This window comes from Lepidochelys olivacea (assembly GCF_965140295.1).
Source record: "Lepidochelys olivacea isolate rLepOli2 genome assembly, chromosome: 12".
In the NCBI taxonomy this organism is placed as follows: domain Eukaryota; kingdom Metazoa; phylum Chordata; order Testudines; family Cheloniidae; genus Lepidochelys; species Lepidochelys olivacea.
In genome coordinates, this window is record NC_140422.1 from 10,873,569 (window position 1) to 10,897,588 (window position 24,020).

Sequence of the window (24,020 nt, forward strand, 5' to 3'; positions counted from 1 at the left end):
ACCGCTGAGCTTGAATTAATATACAAACTAGATACCATTACGTGGATCCATAACGTGGATTTGAATAGAGGTTGGGAGTGGCTGGGTCATTACACATATTGAATCTATTTCCCCACGTTAAGTATCCTCACACCTTCTTGCCAACTGTCCAAATGGGCCATCTTGATTATCACTACAAAAGTGTTTTTCTCCTGCTGATAATAGCTCATCTTAATTAATTAGCCTCTTACTCCACTTTTTCATGTTCTCTGTATATATAGATGTGTATACTTATTATATGTTCCATTCTATGCATCTGATGAAGTGGGCTGTAGCCCACGAAAGCTTATGCTCAAATAAATTTGTAAGTCTCTAAGGGGCCACAAGTACTCCTGTTCTTTCTAATAGTATAGACAATCTTGGGCCAATGTGATCTTAGCAGATAGTTGTTAAAATTAATAGTTTGCTCTCTGTTACTCGTGGGGAGTGTGGGCACAAGTTGGAGGATAATGTTTTTTATGCTTTGATTGAATGGCTGAAACTTTTTAATCCAGAATGACTGCTCATTAAGATAGTGCATGATCATGTCTGCTCATATGTGGTCTTGCTCACATACGGGTATTTATACGGCTGTTTCTCTTAAATGCTTGTGACCAAAATTCTGCTTGTGAATTAAGAATAAAAAGGGGACATGAACATGGTCAAATCCAAGCAGCCATTTATAATTAGGAAAATGTTGCCATGTTTGATGATTATGTTTCTTACCCTTAGGTTCTTAACCCTGTAAATCGAGTAATGATAGTTATCCTAATGCTGGAATCTGCACACAGCATTTCTGAAAGCTCCCACGAGGATCATCTGTCAGGGGACAAGCAGGGAACTGCTTGTTCATAAAGTTTGGCATGAGGCTATGATCTGGTTGGAAAGGTCTAACGTCACTGAAGCTTTTTGTATGAGTCTGATATTGGGGATTGTACAACCAGTGTCCGTACTTAATGGTGGTTATTGCATGCTAAAAGACTTAGGGCAGAAAAACGTAGGTGTCACTGGTTGTTTAAATAAACAGGAGAGCTCGGTTTCAATGTAATAAGGATGGCTTCTCAGCAGATGAACAGAAACGAGTGCTTGGTTAACAAGGCAGTAGAAGTGTTATCAATAACTTAAAGACAGAAGCGACTTTTCAGATTGTTGTCCTTGGAAAATGGGTGCAACCTTCTTTCCAGTAGTGGTTATCTTGTAGGGGATCGCTTGGGCTACTGATTCAGATTTTTTCCTATATTGCAGTTTTCTGTTCAAGAAGTTGCTGGAAATTTTTGTTAAATAAAATCTAACCTACTTCTTGTTGGCTTACATTTGGATAAGACAGACTCTGTCCAAGTGAAATATAGGACTGGCTAACCTTTCTTTATCCTACAGGTATGGTGATGCGGTGAACAAGAACTTAGTGGTGGGCACACTTTCTTGGCCCTCACCATGGGTCATTGTGATAGGCTCATTCTTCTCTACCTGCGGAGCAGGCTTACAGAGCCTCACTGGAGCCCCACGGCTACTGCAAGCTATAGCCAAGGACAACATTATTCCTTTCCTATGGGTTTGTAAATATTAAAGAACATTCATTGTGCTGTACGCAGCATACACGAACCCCATGACCTAGCCAGTGGGGTAAGGTTATTTTCCTTGAGACTGGCAGAAGGAAATTGGAATATGTAGATGTATTTGGCAGATATCAGAAACCTGATTGCCAAGTTGCAGGATGGTTATACAGAAATCAGGCCACTAAGCTTCAAGTTCCCAGTCCCTGTTCTCAAGCCTACCAGCCCCACTACTAACCCTGCCTACATTTTGATCTAGTGCTAGGAGGGGTGGGTCTGCTGAGAATCCTCCAGCCCCTCTCGCTATGAGATATTTGGACCTTGAGAGTCAGTGGTCATCTCTCACCCTTCTTCAGTGTTGCTCCTAGAGTAGGGCCTCAGTCAGGTTTCATGCATTGGAGCAGGAGCCATATCTTCACTTCTTAGTTGCTGTCTACTGGTTGCAGACCACTATTGCCTCTTCTCTGACTAGCTTCTTGCTTAATCTTGTTAAAAGCAGGGGAAGGTTCTTCCTAGAAAGGGGAAGAAAGGGAGATCGGACAAGGATTCCCCACTCTAAAACTAGATTTTTCGCACACTGCCCCTTTTCAAAGTGAGGGTCTGTGCTTAAAATAAAAAAAAGGCAGGTGTGCGTTGAAGGGAGGATTTAGATGAGTATTTTTTGTATCATTAAGGAGTCTGACATCAAACTCAATGGAGTAGGGATTGGGTTTAGCGGCTAGCTGGACTTCTGTCCTTGTCCTTCAGTGAAAGATATGAAAATCCCCCGCTGCATGCTATCTTTGAAGTGGGAAATAGATTCTGTTTTAGACTGTTACTGAACATATTTGTAAGCAGTGTCAAGTTAAGCTATGAGTCAAGTGTGATAGTACAAATAAATAATGTTCCTTTTCTTTTTTTTTGTTTAGGTTTTCGGTCATGGGAAAGCAAATGGTGAACCAACATGGGCGCTTCTGCTAACAGCATTAATTGCTGAACTCGGAATTCTTATAGCTTCCCTTGACATGGTGGCTCCAATTCTCTCTATGTAAGGAACAGAGTCACTGTTACAAGATTAACAGAAGTCACTGTGAATTCTGTTAATGTGATTACCTTTTAGAACCTCAATTTTAGATAAATACAATAGGTACTGGAACAGAAGTTCCATTTATTTAAGGACTACAAATGACCTGACATCCATCTTAATTAACATGTCAATTGTCATGCCTCTGAAATATATCATGAGTGAACATTTTTTCTGACAAAGCTGGATTGGGCCTCCCTTTAGAAAACCGTATCATGTTTGGTGCTCAGCAACTGGACAGAAGGAATGTGATTAGATTCATTCGTAAAGAGTCTCTAACCTTTACACCTAATTAGTATTAACAGTTTAGGCCTGTCTTTAGTAACAAATTGGAGGTATAGCCTCTTGTGGCAAAACAGATATTGGTTTTGGTGTTATGTGAGTGACATTCAGACCTTTCCATTTTTACAGTTTGTGTCAAAAACTAACGTGTGCTAAATTGTTCCTTCTCTACAGGTTTTTCTTGATGTGTTACCTCTTTGTCAATCTGGCATGTGCAGTACAAACACTTTTAAGAACTCCAAATTGGCGGCCCCGATTTAAATACTATCATTGGTAAGCAAATGACTCAGTGTAGACTTTGGTCTACTCTAGTCCGTATTCTGTGGTCTACTGAAGGGATTTGGAAGACTGTTGTTAACCCTTCATATGAGGTGAAGAGCTTCCTAATAGAGGGGATGTTAGTATGTGTTTCTGCTGCTGATCACGGGCATGGAGTGTTTCTGTAGGTGGCTTTTGCAGCTAGTCTTGAAGGCACCTCGTTACTGAAATTGTGTCTTGGGCCACCTTTGGGTGGCTGAGAAGATGGAAAGATTCTGCAGTGCCCTGGGGCTGTCAGGAGGGACTTGGTTAAGGCTGCTGGATTTCTTCTATCCATCTGGTAGTAGTCAGGGATGCAGGAAGAAACTCCTCTGTTTAGTGTGGACCAGAATTGTGGTGATTAATGTAGTAATAGCATCATCCCCACAATACAGTATATTACAGCAGTGGTGATGGGAGTTATTGGTTGCTTTTTATTGCCATCTCTTCAGGAGAGAGGATACAGAAGGTGAAAAACTTTAAGGGGGAAAGCAATTAAAATAACCAGTGGGTTTGTAGCAGATACTTCAAGATTTTAGCTCTTTTTCCCCAGGTACTTGCTAATACCTATTTTTTCCCCTCCCAGGGCTTTATCATTTTTAGGCATGAGTATTTGTCTTGCGTTGATGTTCATTTCATCCTGGTATTATGCTCTGGTGGCTATGCTCATTGCAGGCATGATTTACAAGTACATTGAATATCAAGGGTAAGTATTTTCAGAAAGAGCAGGGTAAGAGGAGACTTGGACTTACTTACCCTTTATTGGTTCGGCACATGAATGGGTATTGCCTTGTGTCTATGGTATTCATTTTCTACATGGGAGTATTTTTCCAACTGCTTTGCGGTGATGATTCCAAAAAGAATTTATTAGATCAGGATGTAAGCATCTTGGGTAAGCATCTGCAAGATGTTTCTTGAAATCTGTGTGATAGCGGGAACTGGAGGTCTATTTTGGGCATCTAGTTCCCTGCTCCACTTTACCCTCTTTGACCTTTGACTACTTCTAGCCAAGGAGACCTGAATGCAGCCCTCTCTAGAGCCATTCCACGTGGCTCATAAATTGGTCACGTGGTAAAGGTTTTTAGAGAGTCTTGGGGAGATAACCAGCACCCAAACTCAGCCTTGCTTGGGATGCATTAGATTACTATTCTCAGTCTCTTAGACTGGTAGTTTGGCCGCATAACTTCATCTTCACAAATCAGATGGTGAAGCACATGGTGTGGTTCATGCATGATGATGTTCCAAGGAAATCTCAACCACAGACAGGAGTGATTTATAATTTGCAAAGTACTCCATTTAGGAAAGAGCAATCAGTTTCACACATACAAAATGGGAAACGACTGCCTAGGAAGGAGTACTGTGGAAAGGGATCTGGGGGACATAATGGATCACAAGCTAAATGAGAGTCAACAGGGTAACGCTGTTGCAAAAAAAGCAAACATCATTCTGGGAGGTATTAGCAGTATTGTAAGCAAGACACGAGAAGTAATTCTTCCGCTCTACTCCGTGCTGATTAGGCCTCAACTGGAGTATTGTGTCCAGTTCTGGGCGCCACATTTCAGGAAAGATGTGGACAAATTGGAGAAAGTCCAGAGAAGAGCAACAAAAATGATTAAAGGTCTAGAAAACATGACCTATGAGGGAAGATTGAAAAAATTGCTTTTGTTTAGTCTGAAGAAGAGAAGACTGAGAGGGGACATGATAACAGTTTTCAAGTACATAAAAAGTTGTTACAAGGAGGAGGGAGAAAAATTGTTCTTCTTAACCTTTGAGGATAGGACAAGAAGCAATAGGCTTAAATTGCAGCAAGGGCGGTTTAGGTTGGACATTAGGAAAAACTTCCTGTCAGAGTGGTTAACCACTGGAATAAATTGCCTAGGGAGGTTGTGGAATGAATCTCCATCATTGAGGATTTTTAAGAGCAGGTTGGACAAACACCTATCAGGGATGGTCTAGATAATACTTAGTCCTGCCTTAAGTGCAGGGGACTGGACTAGATGACCTCTTGAAGTCCCTTCCAGTTCTATGATTCTCTACCTGATGTGTTTGCTTGAAATACATCTTGCAGTTCATCCCTGTGAGTACATTAGGTTGTGAAGCACATCCGTAAATTTGTTGTAAAGTAATTATGACTTCCATGCAAGAGCAAGGAAGATAAACACTGCTGAAATAATACTACCTAGCTCATATATACCGCTTTTCATCAGCAGATCTCAAATCATGTATTCACTAAAATATGTGATTTCTTTGCAGTGCAGAGAAGGAATGGGGCGATGGTATTCGGGGTCTGTCACTCAGTGCTGCCAGATATGCCTTGCTAAGACTGGAAGAAGGTCCTCCCCACACCAAGAACTGGAGGTAGGCATTTTGGATGTGCAAAATGCAGATTTTGCTGAGCTTCAGGTTGCATGTGCAGGGTTCAAAACAATGCCCACAATTTACATGTAAGTAATCTAGCTTGACACTGGACAGGAGCTTTGCTATCTTAAAATACAAAAGAAGTTTAAGAACTCAGTCTTTTAATGGGAATCAAAGCACGTGAGTAAGTCCCGCACACTTAGTGTGAAATGCATGCAGCCCATGTAAGATATTCCATGCTACATTAACTACACTGGGGGTGCCCGGCAGAGACAGAGCAGCAGCCTGTCTTGTCTGGGATGTGGATGGTGTCTCGATTCAGGCCCAGTGTAGGCTAGTTCAGAAAGTGGAGTTGGGGAATGACACACAAGACGTGCGATTCCAGGGATGCAGTGGCCTAATATCCTGCAGTAGTGGCACAGAGGTTGCTGATGTGGCTCCATCTTTAAAACTGGAATAGTGGCCAAGGATTTCTCCCTCTAGCCTCTGCACTTCTGCTGCATGAAGCCAGATTACATGGGCAACATGCATTTTGCTCTGAGAGAGCTGAGTTCTACGTGCAGCTGCTGGAAAATAGTAAGGCTTAGGGGGCTGAGAAATCCTCATTAACTGAAAGGTAAGCTTGTACTGTTCCATGACTTTCACCTCTGAAGTGCATAGCTCAATCTAGCTTCTGTTATGTTGCTAACTAGCACTGCTGTATAGGGATATTGAGCACTCCTCCAGCTATTGAGAGGAGTAGAAGTCTACCTTAAATAATACAAACAAAATCCTATACATCATGATATTCCGTTACTCATAGCTGAATGTTGGGAAAGAAAATCCAAATGTTGATGGGTTTCAGAGTAGCAGCCGTATTAGTCTGTATTCGCAAAAAGAAAAGGAGTACTTGTAGCACCTTAGAGACTAACCAATTTATTTGAGCACAAGCTTTCTTTATGCATCAGATGAAGCGAGCTGTAGCTCACGAAAGCTTATGCTCAAATAAATTGGTTAGTCTCTAAGGTGCCACAAGTACTCCTTTTCTTTTTGCAAATGTTGATGATGTCAGACTGAAGTTGCATGTATCTCACATGTCAGAAGAAAGTAAAATTCATTTGTCTATTTGGAATGTAATCTTAATCCCACGTGTTTGGTACATAATATCCATATAGACCTAGAAGGTAGCGTTATTGCATAAATGAAGTATGCAATATATTTTGTGTTGGGCAGATTCTTGAAAATCAGTTTCTGTAAGTAAAATGCTAATGCAGACCACTCAGACTAGTAAAATTCTTTCTTCAAAACCACATGGAAGAAGACTCTCCAGACAGTATTCCAAATTTGCTTTGTCTAAAGAAATAAAATATCAAGTAGTGCACTTCTGGGCATATGGTACAGAGACAGTACTTCACTGTTGTGGGTATCAGTGTTAATGATAAAGCATAATTAAGATAATTAGTGAGGCAAACATTTTTTAAAAAGTTTTATAAGAATAACCCAGACTGCTTTTTCTTTTCCTCTAGGCCTCAATTGCTGGTGCTTCTGAAATTAGATGAAGATTTGCACGTGAAGTATCCGAGGCTGTTAACATTTGCTTCTCAGCTGAAAGCTGGCAAAGGTTTGACTATCATAGGGACAGTGATCCAAGGGAATTTCCTGGAGAGTTATGGAGAGGCCCAAGCTGCTGAACAGGTGCGTGCTTTAAATATTGACATATAATAATGATTTTACACAATTGTAGTGAATTTTTATTAAATTTTGTGGAAACTAAAGCAGGCCCCAGTAAAACAAAGCTCTTAAACACAAGCGTACTGTATGCCTGTTGCCCAAAGTGCTTAAAGACATGCCTAAGTGCAGTCATGGCTGCTGCATTATGTTCTAGATCTTATGTGTATACATCTCTAACTCATTTAACAGGACACATTGTCACCAAACTGAGAGAACTAATGTTTCATGATGTTGACTGATTCACGTAAAGGATGATGTGTTCTGTAATTTTCTGAACATCACAGTAGCTATTCTGAACCCATCACATTTGCTGTATTTTGCTTATTCGATGTAGTGGTAGAAGACTTATAAAGTCCTTTTCACCCTTCCTAATGCTTAATCATTTACATCTGCGTAGAAACAGCATACCGTGACATTCCCAGCACCCCTGCCCCCCCAGCAGCTCTTGAAGAGGTGGGAGACAGTACTTTAAAAATGGAAAGCTAATTCATATATCTCTGGGATAATATCTTTGCTAAGGATGAAATTATTGTTCTCTTTATATCTTGCAGCCTTGTTATAATGGCTTATAGCATATGAAGCCTTATACTACATATGATTCTCCTGTCCTTCATTACTCAAAATAGGGTAGTAAACTTTTGCCCCTGATGAGTATATGTAGATTACAGTATGAACATGCATAAGAAGTATAATCAGTTGATATAGAGGACCTGAGTTCATTTTAATGGAGAACTTTTTTCCCTTGCCTATCTTCCAGACTATTAAGAACATGATTGAAATTGAGAAAGTGAAAGGATTTTGTCAAGTAGTTGTAGCCACCAAGGTTCGAGAAGGAATTGCCCACTTGATACAGTCCTGTGGACTAGGTGGCATGAAACACAACACTGTGGTTTTGGGATGGCCGTATGGCTGGAGACAAAGTGAAGATGCAAGAGCCTGGAAAACATTTATTGGTTAGTTGTGATATGTCATGTGGTTAGACACACAGAACCAAGTTCTGTGTACTACTCTACACACACTATACTTTTGATTGAACAGATTTATTCTGCAAGTTCCGCATCACTTTCCCACTATTTGCATGAATATTAACAAAAAAAGTAAAATGTAAAATAATGGCACTCATTGACAGGTATATGTGTCTATAGGCCATTTCAAATGGTTTTTAATAAACACTATAATTTTTTCAATTAAAAAGCCTTTACAGTTGCACAGTTACACAAAAGGAGTAAATACATATATTTAATGTGAGCAGCGATTTTATAGGTAAGTGGCACTTGCTCACTGAATAGCCTTTTCCACTATCATTTTCTCTTACAGTACCATAGAAAAGTGACTGTTTGCTTTCTTCCCCTTCCCCACAGACACTGTGCGTTGTACAACTGCTGCCCATCTGGCTCTGTTGGTGCCCAAAAACGTGTCTTTCTATCCCAGCAACCATGAGCGTTACAACGAAGGCAACATTGATGTGTGGTGGATTGTGCATGATGGAGGCATGTTGATGTTGCTTCCTTTTCTACTGAAACAGCATAAAGTAAGGATGAAAAGAGCTAGAGAACAAATTTGTCTGCCAACTGCTTTGTATGCATCAGTGTATGGTGTGGAACAGTGAGCCAAGAATAAGTGAAGATCCTCATACTGTTCTCTCAATAAGTTTTTTCTTGTATTATATATTTATAAAAAATGTTTTTTGACTCACATGTACATTCTGCTCATGTACAATGCATTCTTGTATTAGCAGAATGTATATTTCCTATGTGATCATAGCAGGAATGGTCATACAAACACACAAATCTTTACCTTTAAAAAAAATGAAAGGTACTACATTGAAAAGGCAGAGTTCCTGGAGCTGTGTTTGAGACTTGCTCAGTCTTCTGTTGATAGCTATGTAAATTTAATAAGATGTGTATCATAAAGGACTCAGCAGACTGCTTATGGATACCATGTTCACAAGGGGGTTGGACTAGATGACCTTCTGGGGTCCCTTCCAACCCTGATATTCTAAGGGCTATAGGACCTAACGAGTGTCTTAATTTTAGACATTAGATGTATTTCATTGCAATATAATTGGATTATATGCATGCAAAAGAGGAACACTGTCAAGTTATGAAGCAAGTGTTAATTCGGAAGATGGTGTACTATTTAAGCAAAGAAAGAATTCATTTGTATTAAGTGGGTGTAGTACCAGAAATTAAACTGAATTTAACAAAGTCAATATGATCATGAAGATGAGGGACCACAGTAGTGTTGGTAGTACAGCTGGTTGAGAAATGACCCCAAATTATGAAAACTATAGTCTTCTTCATCAAATTTGATTATTTTGAGAAATTTTGAGCACTCAGAGTGTGGTGGTTATTAAAGACAAAGAGGAGGAACCTAGGTCTCCTTAAGTGAAAGGAGTCCACTAACCTCTCTGTCATGAGGAGAGACGGTTAAAATAAGGAGATTGAAAAGGTCTTTAAATAGTACAGTATCTTTTAAAAATAAGACAGTATTTATGCGCATTGTGTCCAAAATGTTGTGATTTTAAAATACACTGACCTTGGTTTTTTTGGTGACTTTTTCCCAGTTTGTCCTCTGCAGGTAACTTGCTGGCTCCTACATTATGGCTTTAGGCTGGATGGGAAGATATTAGGCCTGCTGGAGCCACTTCAGCTTTGGCCAGTGGGGTCACTTGATGTGGCCAGGACACTTATCAGCCAATGTAATGGCTATGATTGGTTTTGTCGTGACAAGAATACAAGAAAAAAATTAATCTCACAACCCTTGGCATATAATATATCAGTGTTAAGTTTAGTTTCTTTTAAAGTTTAAAAGAATATAAAGATCATAAAACACCCCGGAAGAATGAAATATTTCAAGATTTTGTGGCAGTCTCACCAGCAGCAGACCAGAGTGAATGAATAATGTTTTATTGAGGTAGCCCCTCCCCCCTCAAAAAAACAAACAAAAAAACAGGTCATGGGTTTTGTCAAGGGAAACATAGCAGTGAAAAACCTACCTGGGATTTTTCTTATGTTGTAGTTCATAGGACCATTGGGCTGGCCTCATATGGCTTTTCTTTGTTATCTTTAAGCCAAAAGAGAGGCTGGATACAAATTTAGGGCCTGCCTTGCATTAATGGCTCATTAACCCTGTTTGTTAAAGTCATGCTTGATAATCATCTCAGTTTGTCAACACAATGCATCAGCAGTGCTCCTAAACTATGCTTGATTGCTCTGATGGGAAAGTCAATAGTATGGATGTGTTTAAAAAAAAAATCCACAGAGCCCAGTACAGTAACTCTGCTGAAAAACAAGGATGCTATATTTATTACAGTTCTGTTTTGTGTAGAAAAGAAGTTGCTGGTTCACATGTTTTGAGAACTTGTATTTTCCCCCATAGGTCTGGAGAAAGTGTAAAATGAGAATTTTCACAGTAGCTCAGATGGATGACAACAGCATTCAGATGAAGAAGGACCTGGCTACTTTCCTTTATCACCTACGAATAGAGGCAGAGGTGGAAGTTGTAGAAATGGTAAGGGATTGATTCTATTTCTCCTTAAGGTTTGAATGCTAGTAAATTATTTGATTACAAAGAAGAATATTTTTCTTATTTCTGCAGCAAAACAGTGATATTTCAGCTTATACCTATGAGCGGACCCTAATGATGGAGCAGAGATCTCAGATGCTGAGGCAAATGAGACTGACCAAAACAGAAAGGGAAAGGGAGGTATGTCATTCACTATAGAAAAAGCTAAGGTGGATGAATCCAAGCGCTGTTCCTAGCACCATTTCATATCCTTCATATAGCATAGTAAAACTTCCATGAATTAATACAGACATCTCCCACATCTTGAAGAAAACGAACATTCAGTGTAGCCTTTTCAGTTGCTATGTCTGAAAACTAGGTTTATTCCTATTGGTTAACATCTTGCCATGGAGCCATGCTAGAAATGCTTTGTCCTAGGAAAGAATGCATGGCGGTCACGTAACCTGTAAAAAGCCTTTTGTGCATTTCCCTGTATGATTATGTGGTGTCCAGTTAGTTCAGAATGTAAGTCTCAGGAGGTTTCTTGAAAGTCTCAAGAGTTTCCGGTACATGCGATATCCTGGGTTTGTCCCATTTCATGACACGTCCTGTTTTGCTAGTGTGGGTTTATGTCGTGTCTTGGATTCTGGTAGAACTAGGCAACTAGTTCACTTGGCCACCAAAGCTGTTCAATTTGTATCATCCTGTTCCATCTGAGCAGAACAGTTTTCATCAGCTTGGGGTCAGTCTGGGCTGCCAGGTTCCATACTACCTTACGATGTCAAGTTCTCTCTTTCTCTGTATAGAGACACCCCAACTGGTCCAAATTTTGGTTGACTCATATTCACCATAACCCTCTTTGCTCTTTGTGTTAGTGAACTGCTCTGGCTCCTCTCCTGAACACAGGTGAAGAGTACAATGAAATGAGAGCTATTTAATTGGTGAAAGGGATCCAGAAAAGATAAAATTAACCTGTGAAAGTAGAACTCAGCTTGCCATTTAAACACTTCTCAGGCCCAGCTGGTAAAGGACAGACACTCTATAATACGGCTGGAAAGCCTGTACTCGGATGAAGAAGATGAGGGGGAGACAGTACCTGATAAAATTCAGATGACATGGACAAAAGAGAAATGTGACTCTGAAAAACGGAACCGGAACACTGCAGTGGAAAACTTCAGAGAACTGATCAGTATTAAACCGTGAGTCTCATTGGGGCCGATATCTCAGACCACTTTGGGTTAAAGTCCGGTTGTGCTGCTGTCCACTGTATGCCATCCCTAATGACAAAACAACTTGACTTCCTTTTAAAACAAAAATGATTTAGTACTGCTCAGGTCTCTCTTGCATTTAAACATTAGAGACTTTAATAGTGGAAAGTCAGCAGAGTTAGTCACCCTAAGATTAAAGGTGGGATGTGGCTATGAATACTAAAAAGTATCCCCAAAGTTTTAGAATTGGCCCTTAAGTTGTGGCTTCTTATAATACGGAAGAATTGTCTGTAATCCCTTCTGTAATATGTGTGTATCTGAACCATCCAGAACTAGTTTATTGGCAGATGATCATATCACTTACTGCTAAGTAACTCAGTGAGAATTCCTGAGTGTTTGAAATTCCTATTCATTGGTATAGGTAATTCTAGTATATTTTACTGTTAAAAAGCCATAGAAATTCTGTGTTTGTGTTTAAATTTAAACTGATGTACTCTTACCTCCCTTTCATGCTTTCAGAGAGTGGGAAAACCTGTAAGTTTTTTTGCTAATTGTTTAAAAATGCTTTTCTGTGGATGGGAATGAGAAGATCAAGAATTCTCCCTAGATGAAAAGGAATGACATTATTAGCCTACATGTGATGCTGTACAATGGGCCTGATCCCGCATGCTTGAAGTTGAGGGGAAACTTGCCATTGTCTTTAAAGGGTGCAAGATTGGGTCCTTAATTCTTAGGGCGATAGGTATCTTAGAAATAGCATAAAGCAAAGTCTGCAAGAGTTACTCTGTCTAACCAGGACTGACTCAGGGAAAAACAACTTCAGGTTTGAGCATTTAATTGTGTTTTCAAGAATGGCATACCGCCGTGTGGGTGATCAAAGGGTGTGTGTTATTGTTGGGACACAATATCAGATGGTGGGAAATCCAAAGTTCAGCCTGTCGTACAGGACAGAAATTCAGGACAGTGCTGACTTGAACTTCTCTAGCTCTTTGTAGTTTTGTCACAAGCTTAAATATGATATGCAAAAGACACGGTCAAAGTGCTTTTACCATCGTTTGAATGTTTTTACTCTCCATTGTTTGCAATAGCTTGCATAGCAGCTTGAAATGAGATTCTTTTCAAGTCCAGTTCTGTCTACACGTGCCCCCAATCCTGTCCCCAAAGGAACATCAGGTCCACCAGGGCTTCCTGCACAACGGGGCACAAATGGGGATTGTAGCAGGCTGTGCTGGTCTGGAAGAACTGCAGCTCATTGGATCCTCCAGTCCTTTATACCCCAACTGCTGAGAGGACACGAAGGTCATAGGCTGCAGCAGCAGGCTCTGGGCTGGCTCAGTAACTTGTGGGAGTGGTGCGATTCCTCTTTCTTGCCTTTCCCCTCCCAACCTCTCACAGATTGTTAGTGCCCAGCTGGGGAGAGTAGTTGTCCCTAAGGGTACATCAACACAGGAGTAAAAGCCCTGCGGCATGGCTGTGACTGGACTGGGTCAGCTGACTTGGGCTTGCAGGGGTTGGGCTGCGGGGCTAAAAATTGCTCTATAGATGTTCGGGCTTGGGCTGGAGCCCAAGCTCTGGGTCCCTCCACCCTTGCAGGGTCCCAGAACTAGGGCTCCAACCCCAGCCCAAATGTCTACACATCAATTAGAGGGAAAGGTGTCAACACAATCAGAAGCTGTACATCCTCAGACCAAACTCTCATTGGCTGCTCATATAACAGAGGAATCACACTGTTCATTGTCTCTCCTGGAGGCTGGGTGAACCATTCCTTATATGCCTACACCACAATTAATGGCATTTTCTCAGCTCTCTGGATAGATGCCAGTTTTAAGGGTCACCTTGAAATTTTATTTTTGTCTCTTTGGATCTCTTCCAAATACAAAAATAACAATTCCTTCGTCATCTCCCATTGTTGTAGTACAATGATGTCCTACCTCCCTTGTCGGTGACGTTTCTGTTTCTGACATGGAAGAGGCAGAGGCTGTGCTCACTTTTTCAATAAAACCTGCGCCCATAGCATGACATCACAAGGAAAGTATTCCAAATGGGGCAAGTTGAACCCTGTTGTAAATCTTGCCCCTAAATAGTTCTCTGCAGCAGCACTGTCTCTTGGTAAGGTGGTGTAAATGAGTCATCTCAGTGTATCTGCCACTTCCTGAATGTTTTGGGAAGTTTATTCCTTTACGAAATGTCAATGAACATGCAGCCCCATAAATCATCACAAGACAAAAGCTAAAATTAAACTGACTTCAAAAACAAAAAAGCCTCCAGAAAAGAAATGAGTTCAGTAAGGCCTGTTACCATAATTTGTAGCATGTAAAATGGGTTCTTATCTAACCCCTTTCCCTAAAATATCTGGTTTTGACTGAAAAGCATCAATAGTAATAAAGAAATCATTATCCAAGTTGCAAAGGATAATTGATTTTTCCTTTAGGTCTGCATCTGTCTGTCTGTCTTTTGTTTTGTTCTCCCTTTTTAGCCCTTATTAACCACAGTAGTAGTTAATTTCGTATTGGAAGGAGACATCTTCTGCCTAAAAATGACTCCCTGACTCTCCAGTTCTTATTCAGCATGGATTGGTTTGATGTGATCATATTTTCAGTGTAATAAAGCCTGGACGCTTTTTGTGAGGATATGAGTGTTTTGCAGCTCAAAAAACACAGGTGCACTTCTTAGAAATGTGGGCTGGTGTTGCTGTCACCCTATTCTGGAGTTATCTGTGAGACATGGAAGTCTCAGAGTTGAGGATTTTTTCTGTACTTTAGTGTGTTGAGTGGGGGATTTTTGGTCAGCGTGATCTGGGCTATTGTTTTGCAATGTGCCCTGAGAAAGAGGCCGCATGTAGTTATGCTACCCAAGGACCAGAAGTAAACTCTGCCAGGCTTACACTCAGCACAATGTACCACACCTGCGCTGCTGGCTTTGCTGATTGGCGCATTGGCAGGAGCAGAGACATCTGTGCAAGGGAGCAGTAATGGCTCTGTAGAGCCTGCTTTCCTTTCTGCACTGATACTCAAGTCATGGGTGGCCCATGCAAGTGAGGAAGGGGGCGGTGCCTTATTCCCCTTGGGCGGATGCATAGGGCTAGTGATTTATCCCTTGCTGTAGGAGCATAAGGCCCTGCTTGAAAGCCCTGCTGGTTTGGTGGAATGCTCCTTACGTTGTTACAAGTCGTTGACTGTGACACTCACTTCAAGAATTCTAGCTCAACTCTAATCTGAGGTCACAGTGGATGACCGTGGTATTTTCCACTTTTAATAGTCAATAACCATCCACTCCAGCCCATGTCTTACTCAGTTTGGGCCTGATCCCAAGCCCCTTGAAGTCAATGAGACTCCTACCATTGCCATCAATGAGTAAGTAGATGAGGCCCTCAGTGCAATAGAGTTTATATTTGTATTGGTGATCTTAAGGTGAATTTCTTATCTCATGCAATCTGGCAATAGCTGCTTAGGAGAGACCAAGGACAGCAGTGGAATGGGAAATAAGTTAAATGATGCCTTCAGAACACAGATCACAAAAACTAGTGGAATAGTATTAACTCCAAACATGTAGAGGTACAAATAACTCTGTACCTTTAAAATAAAATCTGGAAAAAATGTGCATGTTTGATTAGGTGACATTTTAAATAGCATTTTGTAGATATGATCATTATAAGGTATTTTTCTAGTGATTTTTTTTCCAGTTCAGTTTTACAGTTTTTTTCTAATAGTAAACATGTGATTCTTCAACAGGAACCAGTCAAATGTCAGAAGAATGCACACTGCAGTGAAGTTAAATGAAGTAATTGTAAATAGATCTCATGATGCCAGACTTGTTCTTCTCAACATGCCTGGCCCTCCAAAGAACATAGATGGTGATGAAAACTGTATCCTTTGAAGGAAAGCCAAGGCGATACTCAAAATATGCATCTCTCTATCTAACCAGGTTTTATACTTTGCCTATCAAAGATATTTATTTAAACCGAAATAAGTGTAACTTAGTGTTCTATTTGTGTATGAAAGTAGTAAATCATGGTTGTTGAGATACAGTAAATACTTTTAAGGGAAAGTCACGTCTGCTCTTGCCACTCTCCTGTTTTGTACCCAGGATGCTTTGCTAACGTCACCTGTCATAGGGCCTGACCTGTCTTGTCTACACTCCTTTATTAGTTTCATTTTCTCTGATGGGCTTGCCTTCATAAGCTTTGTCAACGGTAAGGAAATTCAGTAGCAGGAGTTTTGCCTCCTGCAGAATAAGGCTAAACAATCTGACATTACTTCACGTGGAAATGATGTTTTGCTCTTTCAAGGAATAGTAGCTACCTTTTTCTTATTGTACGCTGAAGCAGTTACTAAGAATGAATTCCTTTACACAAAAATCAAGAAGGAGAGTGGGGGAAAAGGGTTAACGCTTCCTGAATGGATTCTAAAGAGGCATTTAGTATAATTAAACTAACAAATGATCTACTTCTGACATGGTAACTTCAAATCTATCATCTGTTTGGCCCTAGGTTTGTAATTTCATAACAACTGAAATCTAGCCAGTCTGTGAATCTGTAGGGGTGAGTAAAAGTATGTCTTCACTAGCAATGTTAAAGCGTTGCTTTAACGTGTCTGTGTAGTTGAGGCACCAGCATTGGGAGAGAGCTCTATAAAAACCCTACCCCCACCAGGGGAGTAGCTACCGGCAGTAGGAGCGCAGCTCCCAGCACTGGTGCACTGTCTACACTACCACTTTACAGTGCTGAAACTTGCAGTGCTCAGGGGGTGTTTTTTCACACCCCTGAGTGAGAAAGTTGCAGTGCTGTAAAGTGGCAGTGAAGACAAGGCGTAAGATGCACTTCCAGGGAGGTTCACATTTTCAGAGAGGTTGAGAGCGTGTTCCTAGGAGCCAGTATGGACATCCTCCCTAGGAAGTGGCTTGGGTAATATATGACGTTTTGTGGCTTCAGGTATGTTGCTAAAGCAGGGAAAATGTTGAGTTTTTGTGAGACACTAAAATAGCTTCCTATTGCTCACAGCTTAAGGAATAGATGCAGCTTGGTAGAAATTTCTCGGTAGTATACTGTCTGTGAATCAGCTGTCCCTCTGCTTTCCCTAGCTCCCCCTACAGTTTGGCTTAGATTAAAATCTCATGGTGGACAACTGTCCACTCCTGCCCTGTTATAGACCCAGTTTGAAGGGAGCAGTGTTTGAAAAACATTTAGAATGTGGATGAAACATGACTCAAAATATGGCTGAGGCATCCCATACATCTTGTGCTTGATGCTATATTGGTCCACAAAGACAACGCAGATCTGTCAGATTCAGTCAAATTGCAATAAATTAATTTACTGCTAAAATGTAATTTGGCCTTTCATTTGGTTTCAAAGCATAAACATTTACAAAGTATATTGAGCCATGAATATGGAATGTTTATATCAATATAAGAAACTTAAACTCTACAACTCTACTAGTTCTTTAAAAAGTTTGCCCATACTATTGAGAAGAACTCAATCTCCCAAGGTTGCAGCTGACATACAAATAAATTTATTTTTAAGAAATCTAGGAGGATTGTTTGAAGAAATTGCTCAAGATTTTTAGTTGCACTCAATGTATTAGGCTTATTGCTATTGTATTACTGTTCAGTAAAAAGGACACTAGTGACTCAGTGTCTACATTTAAGTTATAAAATATCTTTTGTCCTTGACTTCACTGATACAGATATGGAATTCCTGGAAGTTTTGACAGAGGGCTTGGAGAGAGTATTACTTGTTAGAGGAGGTGGTCGTGAAGTCATCACCATTTACTCTTGATTTAATATGGCTTTCTGCCCCATCGCACATTTACCTTCTTGATGACAAAGGACATTCCAGTTGTAAATGGAGAAGAAAATAGGTTCTCTCTCTCCTCCTTCCCTCAAACAAACACAGACTTTCCATCATCCACCCAGTCTCCTGAATGACTACTAGACTTTTCTCACCAACCTTTACACTATGCCGTAGATCTTAGTACTGATTCCATTGGTTTTCTGTCAAGTGACACTCCAGTTGCTACATACATATCTTTTGTATTGCAGTACTACACCATCCAACTGGCAACACAAGTGAATCATGAATCTACAATATTATTCGGCTTCTGCTTTGATACTCTGGCATTTGTGAATGTAGTTTTAACACTAAACCTATTTTTAGAAAACAGTGCTAACATGCAGTGTTTTTAGAAACTGTGTATAAAGTTAGGGCTCGAAAGTCAGTTACTGTAACAAGATTTTAAAAGCTTTTATATTTGTTTATGGGGATAGGACTACATTATATAGCAGCTAGTTTCTTTTGAAGTTCAGCTATAATGCATTTTCTAAACAAAACACGAAGTTGTAAGAACTGACTGACAAAGCTACAGTTTTGTGGGTTCGTTTCCAGAACTACAGTTCGAGTATTGGATAAGAATTTATACTTTAATACATTTATAGATTTAAATAAATTATGTTGATATAGTTGATTATGTATGTAGATTGCTACAAACAGTGTGTAGCTTCTGAGACTTCTGGAGGAGGCAGGTCCCTATTTATTTTTATATTTATTTGTTAGAAACATTGGAAACACAGATGCAAATAGTCTAGGAGTTTCACAGAGAGGTTTCTTAAATCAATTTCAAACCATCAGCGGATTGAAGAGAAGTCCTGTGCAGTTCTTCTCCATTTTAAATTCCTCCGGCCCATCATTGTATGATTCTGAGTATACTGAGAATCCAGTACATGGAAATAGAGGTGCTGCATTGCACACAGCGATGGATTGCACCTGCACAAGGGCAGGAGCTGCTTTTTTGTAGGCTTGTCTTTTACCAAGCCCATTAAATTATACTTACTGTACAGAAGGATCATATTTTTTCAATAAAATGTTGCATACACTTAATTATTAAACAATGTGGAGTTCTATATGCTGTATGCACACCCCACTCTCTCTATTGTATGGAATTGGGATTGTTCAACTACAGCTGTATAGACTGCTAACTGTTAAAGGAACATAAGAACTGACACCCCAGCCAAAGTCTTGTCTGACATTGCCTGGTATATATTACCCCATAATAGATAACTGTGCGCTAACATATTTATGGGAGGAACAGGAGGGACTTTCTCTTCACCTTAACTGTTAGTGGTTGGCATATACTGAAGCATTAGGGTTGATACACTTGATACATTTTTTAATTCTGTCTAGGATAGCAGTTGATATAATCATATAAATGTTTTGATTTCTAGTAGCAGTGAGTTCCACAGACTGATGATACATTGTATTAAACACTTACTAGTTTCCAAATGTGTGACCCTCTAACTTCTTTCCTTCCCCTCTTCTTCTGTTGTAGAAAGATAATGTGCCACTTCACATTATGCAAATATTTCTTTGACTTGGTCATAATGACACCGAGGTGTTTTTACTGGATGGTTACAATTAATGCTGTACAAAAGTATCCTTTAGTGAAATAGCAGGGGCTGTGATTTTTTTTTTTAATTAGGAGATGCTGATCTCTATCCCTGTGTATATTGGGGTTGCCATGGTGTGGAGCACAGTGAGAATTGTATAACCTGGGGTGGATAGAGATGTCTTACCCAGTGTGGGCACAGAGGTATCCTTATGGAATTATATCAAATATTCTGGTTGTCTGATCTCCTCTTCCTGTTGCAAGCACTCCTGCTCTTTCCACTTCTGTCAGTGTATCCCGGATGTAATCGGTGTGTGTATGCCAGAACTCTGGCAAAACAATCCAGCATGTCAAGTCACTGACGGGTGGGTACTACATTGAACCGCTCTTCACATTTCCATGTTTGTTCTCTCCCCCTTCTCAACCCTCCAAGGAGCAATGTCCACTAAGACAATTCACACCCTAGTCTAAGGAAGTGCTCCCTTTCAGGAAAAGGACACGGGTCCCTCCCAGTGAAATATGTCTGGGGTGGGATGGAGTTTTGAAGAGTACTGGCACAATTAAGGACGCTGGGGCTTGCTCTGTACTGGAGAACTGATTTTTTGCTTAAACGGCTAACTCTACTGGAGCCCAGGCTCTGGCAGCATGAATCATTTTTACTCTTTGTTTTAGAACAAGTTGAAAAGGTAGAGCATGTGAAGTGCACAGTAACGTTTGTAAAGCAATCCTCCCATGAATGATGTTGTGGAAGAGCAAAGCATCCCCCCCCCCCAAAAAAAAAGAAAAAAAAGAAAAAAGACTTCTAAGGAATATACAGACAGCAAACACAAAATTGGGTCTGGTCATTGCTATTTAGTAAATGTTATGGATAATTGAGAACCATTACTATAGGGGGTTCAAAAGTGTTTACTCTAATTTTTTTTAGTCCCGCCTCCCCAAATCTCTCAGCCTCTCCTATTGGATGTAAGGGGGGGGGGGGCAGAAGTCCAGTGCAAACTTGTGGGAGAGATGGAGTGGAACAGGCAGAACAGGAAAACATTCAAAGCAAAAAGGTATAATCTAGTTGAATCATCTTTGCTGCTGCTTGTTGAGGAACTGAATGGGTATTTCCATTCCCTTCCTAAGCTACCCAGATTTCTCTTTCAAGCAGAAAGCTTGCACTTATTCATGTTTCTCCTGTGTGTTGTGTTTTAACTTTAATGTAATGGGTTCACATCAGATCATGTTTACAAGACCATCAGTAATGGGGGAGATGCACAAAACTTGTTCACACTGGCAATGATCCAGTTTATAACAAGCTGACAAACATTTAGCATAAGTCTGGGGCTAAGACTAAGCTCACAGGTGAAATTTCTTCTTTGGGCAAACTATTGTTTATCAAAAATGTAAATATTATAGGCCGAGATGGCATTTTAAATTGCAAATGGCAATCTTTACTGTCACTTGAAAGAAAAGATACCAATATTTGCACGTCCTCCCCCTGCCTGGGACAAGAGAGATGTTAATGCACTACAAGCATCAGAATCTCTGCTGTCACTCGTAGACACCATTTTTTACGAAACTCACAATGGAGCAGTATTTTCCTTGAAGACCACTGTGGGACTCTGCTATTGAAACTTAGCTTTTATAGTGGGAGAGATGCTGCAAAACTGTTGAAGTTTAGACACTCAAATCCACAAGAGGGAACTAGAGTGCCAGTCATTTGGGAGTTTTGTTCACTTGAAGAAACAGGCAGTTTTTCAGATTGTTTATAAACCACTGCTGAGGCTCCATTCTTATTGAATTTTTCATGTTATTTACTGTAGGTACCTGGCATGTAATTAATTAGATAAAGAAACAAAACTCCCACTCATTCAGACAAAAATAAATCAAGTTCCCCATTTCCCCATGCATCATCCTAACAATATTTGTTTGTTTAGGAGTGCCTTGTGGTGTGCTCTGAAGGTCGACAGATTAAAATTACTCTGGAGCAATTATACCCTCATCATTTAGCCACTGTTTTATTGGAAGATACTGCCAAGGCTAAGATGCTTGGTTAAATTCAGAGCTGTACTTTCAAACCAGGGGAGTGGTTGGTTTTCTGTATTCAACAAGCACAGCTCTTGCTGAAGGCATAACAATCTCCAAGACAATCCTCTTGTAAAAACTGGGCACAAACTTACAGCAGGCCTAGGAAGTAGCTAAGAAGATGTCATTCAAAGCTCAGTAATTTTAGAGGAAACAATGCCGGCTGCCTTACTCCAAATACCAGGTGCCCCCCTACAGTGAGTTTTGGTCATGGCAGGCCCCAGCAGTTGTTACAACACAACATGGCAGGTGACAGGCCTGAAGACAATCTCTCCCTATAGCCTCTCACATCGCAGGCTCCAGCCTCTAACAGAGGGGTGGGCAAACTTTTCAGCCTGAGGGCCACATCAGGGTTCCAAAACTGTATGGAGGGCCGGGTAGGGAAGGCTGTGCCGCTCCAAACCCTAACCCTATCCACCCTGTCACACTTCCTGCCCCTTGATTGCCCCCCCTCAGAACTCCCGACCCCCCCACTCCTTGTCCCCTGATCGCCCCCTCCTGGGACCCCAGCTCCCTGACTGCCCTGACCCCATCCACACCCAGGCCCCCCGGGCTCCCAACCCTATCCATCCCCCCCACCCCCCAGCCCCTTTTGGAATGCGGCCCTGCAACATGGGCAGAGGACGCAGGAGGAGCAGGGGCAGGCGGAGAGAAACGACGGTTTCCCCTTCAAAGTGCCGCTTCTCTCCGGCCGGTTGTGTGGCCGCCCAGTGCTCCTCCTGAGCCCCCTGCCCGCGTTTGCCGCGCTCCCACCACCGGCACCGCCCATCTGCTCCCCTGGGGCTGCAGGCAAGCCTCCCTCCCTGCTCTCCCCTGCCCCCGCCGTGCAGCCCCCTCCCTCACTGGTGGCGCGGCAAGCTGAGGCTGCGGGGAAGGGTGGACAGAGGGGGCGGGACGGGGACTAGCCTCCTGGCCAGGAGCTCAAGGGCTGGGCAGGACAGTCCCACGGGCCGGATGTGGCCCATGGGCCGTAGTTTGCCCACCTCTGCTCCAACAACTGGGGTGTTGTGTTCCATTTGCTCAACACAAAGTGCAAAGAGAGCTGGCCCATTTACTTTTGGGGTTAGGCTGTTCTCTGACATCATCCATTTCGTGCCTCCCTTTTTTTGTAGGACAGATGGAAGTCAAAGTCTGGCACACCCTGGAAGCAATGGGTCAGAGGGTAGCAGCCAAGGGTGGGTCCCACCGTTATCATTAATCTGGCGGTATTGCAACAAATGGTATTGCATAGTCATATTAGTGCTGCAAGCTGTCCATCCCATTGCCGGTGGAATGATGGCATGTTAACAACTTGGTCAAGTATGTGGCTTAAATATAGTTAGGAGGGCATGTTGAGCAAGTACGCTAGGGAGCCCCTGACATTTTATATGGTAGAGATTTGATTAATTGGAATAGGATGGGCAAACTGATGCTCTGGGAGCTTAGATCAATTCCTTCATGTTGCAGAGTCTAGAGGCTTAGATAAAAATCCAGACTTCATGCAGGAAATCTCACAAAACCATGCCCCCTCATAACATTTCTTGCTTTTCAGCTGGGCCAACTGGGCTTCAGGAATGGGCTCTCTCAGTATCCACCTTTAGGTATTTCTTTTCAGTGTCAGCCACCAGCAGACACTACACCCAGGAGTGTGGAAATGAAAAACTTTAAATAAATAAAGGTTTGAACACCCAAAAGTAGCTTTGCATGAGGATGTCTTGATGTGTATATTCTCAGCTGGTTTGCCTACTTATAAGTTATTTTTGTATGACTGAGAACAGAAATGGGCCATCATCTGGCAGGACTTCAAAATGCTGTTGGATGACTGCCTTAAGGCAGGCTACAGATCAACTTTTCCCTGAAGGTTTGACAGACAGCATCAGAATATACTGCTCGGTCGCAAGAACTATTGGGCCTGGAAACAGTTATACAAACGTTAATTTAAAGACTTAATGAGAATAATAAGTGACTTAAATGTAGCACTTTGCAAAAATGACACAGCCCTCTTTATGTAACTGAATACGCAGGGTATCTGTCAAATGTCTCCTTATTTGAAACAATTTTCTGAATTTATAACAAAAGCATGCTCTGCTTTCAGTTTCATATTTTACTAGTTAAACCCTCAATTTGGTTCTCAGATGGAAAACAGCAGTTACCAGAGCTCAAAAAAAGGGGGGGGGGGGAAAGGGCAGAGAAACATTAAAGAGCTAAATAAAATATGTAACTACACTGCCTCATAATAAGCTGGCAATATTCAAGGCTGAATGTATTTTTCCATGGGTCCCTTTCATCTGCTTTCACCTGAGAATCCACATAAGCATTTCCCATAATAAAATGCTTTGTGGGCCAGGCTGCTTTTCTCTTTCAAGGACAAGCACAATGTACTTCCTCAGAGGCCAGATGTACCAGGGGTAAAGCATGGCCCTGTTTATTGTCTGGAGACTTTAAACCAGCACAACTCTTGTCTTGCCAGAATGGCTTAACCACTACCTTTCATAAAAGGTGTGTTAGGTGCTGTTCCATTCATTACCATTCTTGACAACTTGTCTGCATTAATGTAGGTCATTTCCCAACGTAAAGGAGTGGACAGCTGAGCTAGCAAACC

At 41.2% G+C, this 24,020-nt stretch overlaps 1 protein-coding gene across 1 annotated transcript in view; it reads left to right on the plus strand.

Moving 5' to 3' along the window:
- Positions 1 to 19,269, plus strand: part of SLC12A4 (solute carrier family 12 member 4) — a 75,368-nt gene extending 56,099 nt beyond the window's left edge. The window contains exons 12-24 of the mRNA XM_084644822.1: positions 1,396 to 1,570; positions 2,480 to 2,598; positions 3,091 to 3,189; positions 3,800 to 3,919; positions 5,467 to 5,571; positions 7,077 to 7,245; positions 8,039 to 8,234; positions 8,643 to 8,812; positions 10,663 to 10,794; positions 10,882 to 10,989; positions 11,803 to 11,987; positions 15,728 to 15,861; positions 17,678 to 19,269. Of these exons, the coding sequence (XP_084500948.1) occupies positions 1,396 to 1,570; positions 2,480 to 2,598; positions 3,091 to 3,189; positions 3,800 to 3,919; positions 5,467 to 5,571; positions 7,077 to 7,245; positions 8,039 to 8,234; positions 8,643 to 8,812; positions 10,663 to 10,794; positions 10,882 to 10,989; positions 11,803 to 11,987; positions 15,728 to 15,861; positions 17,678 to 17,769 (1,804 nt within the window). The 3' untranslated portion in view covers positions 17,770 to 19,269. The remainder of the gene's footprint in view (positions 1 to 1,395; positions 1,571 to 2,479; positions 2,599 to 3,090; positions 3,190 to 3,799; positions 3,920 to 5,466; positions 5,572 to 7,076; positions 7,246 to 8,038; positions 8,235 to 8,642; positions 8,813 to 10,662; positions 10,795 to 10,881; positions 10,990 to 11,802; positions 11,988 to 15,727; positions 15,862 to 17,677) is intronic.
- The last annotated feature ends 4,751 nt before the right edge of the window (positions 19,270 to 24,020 follow it).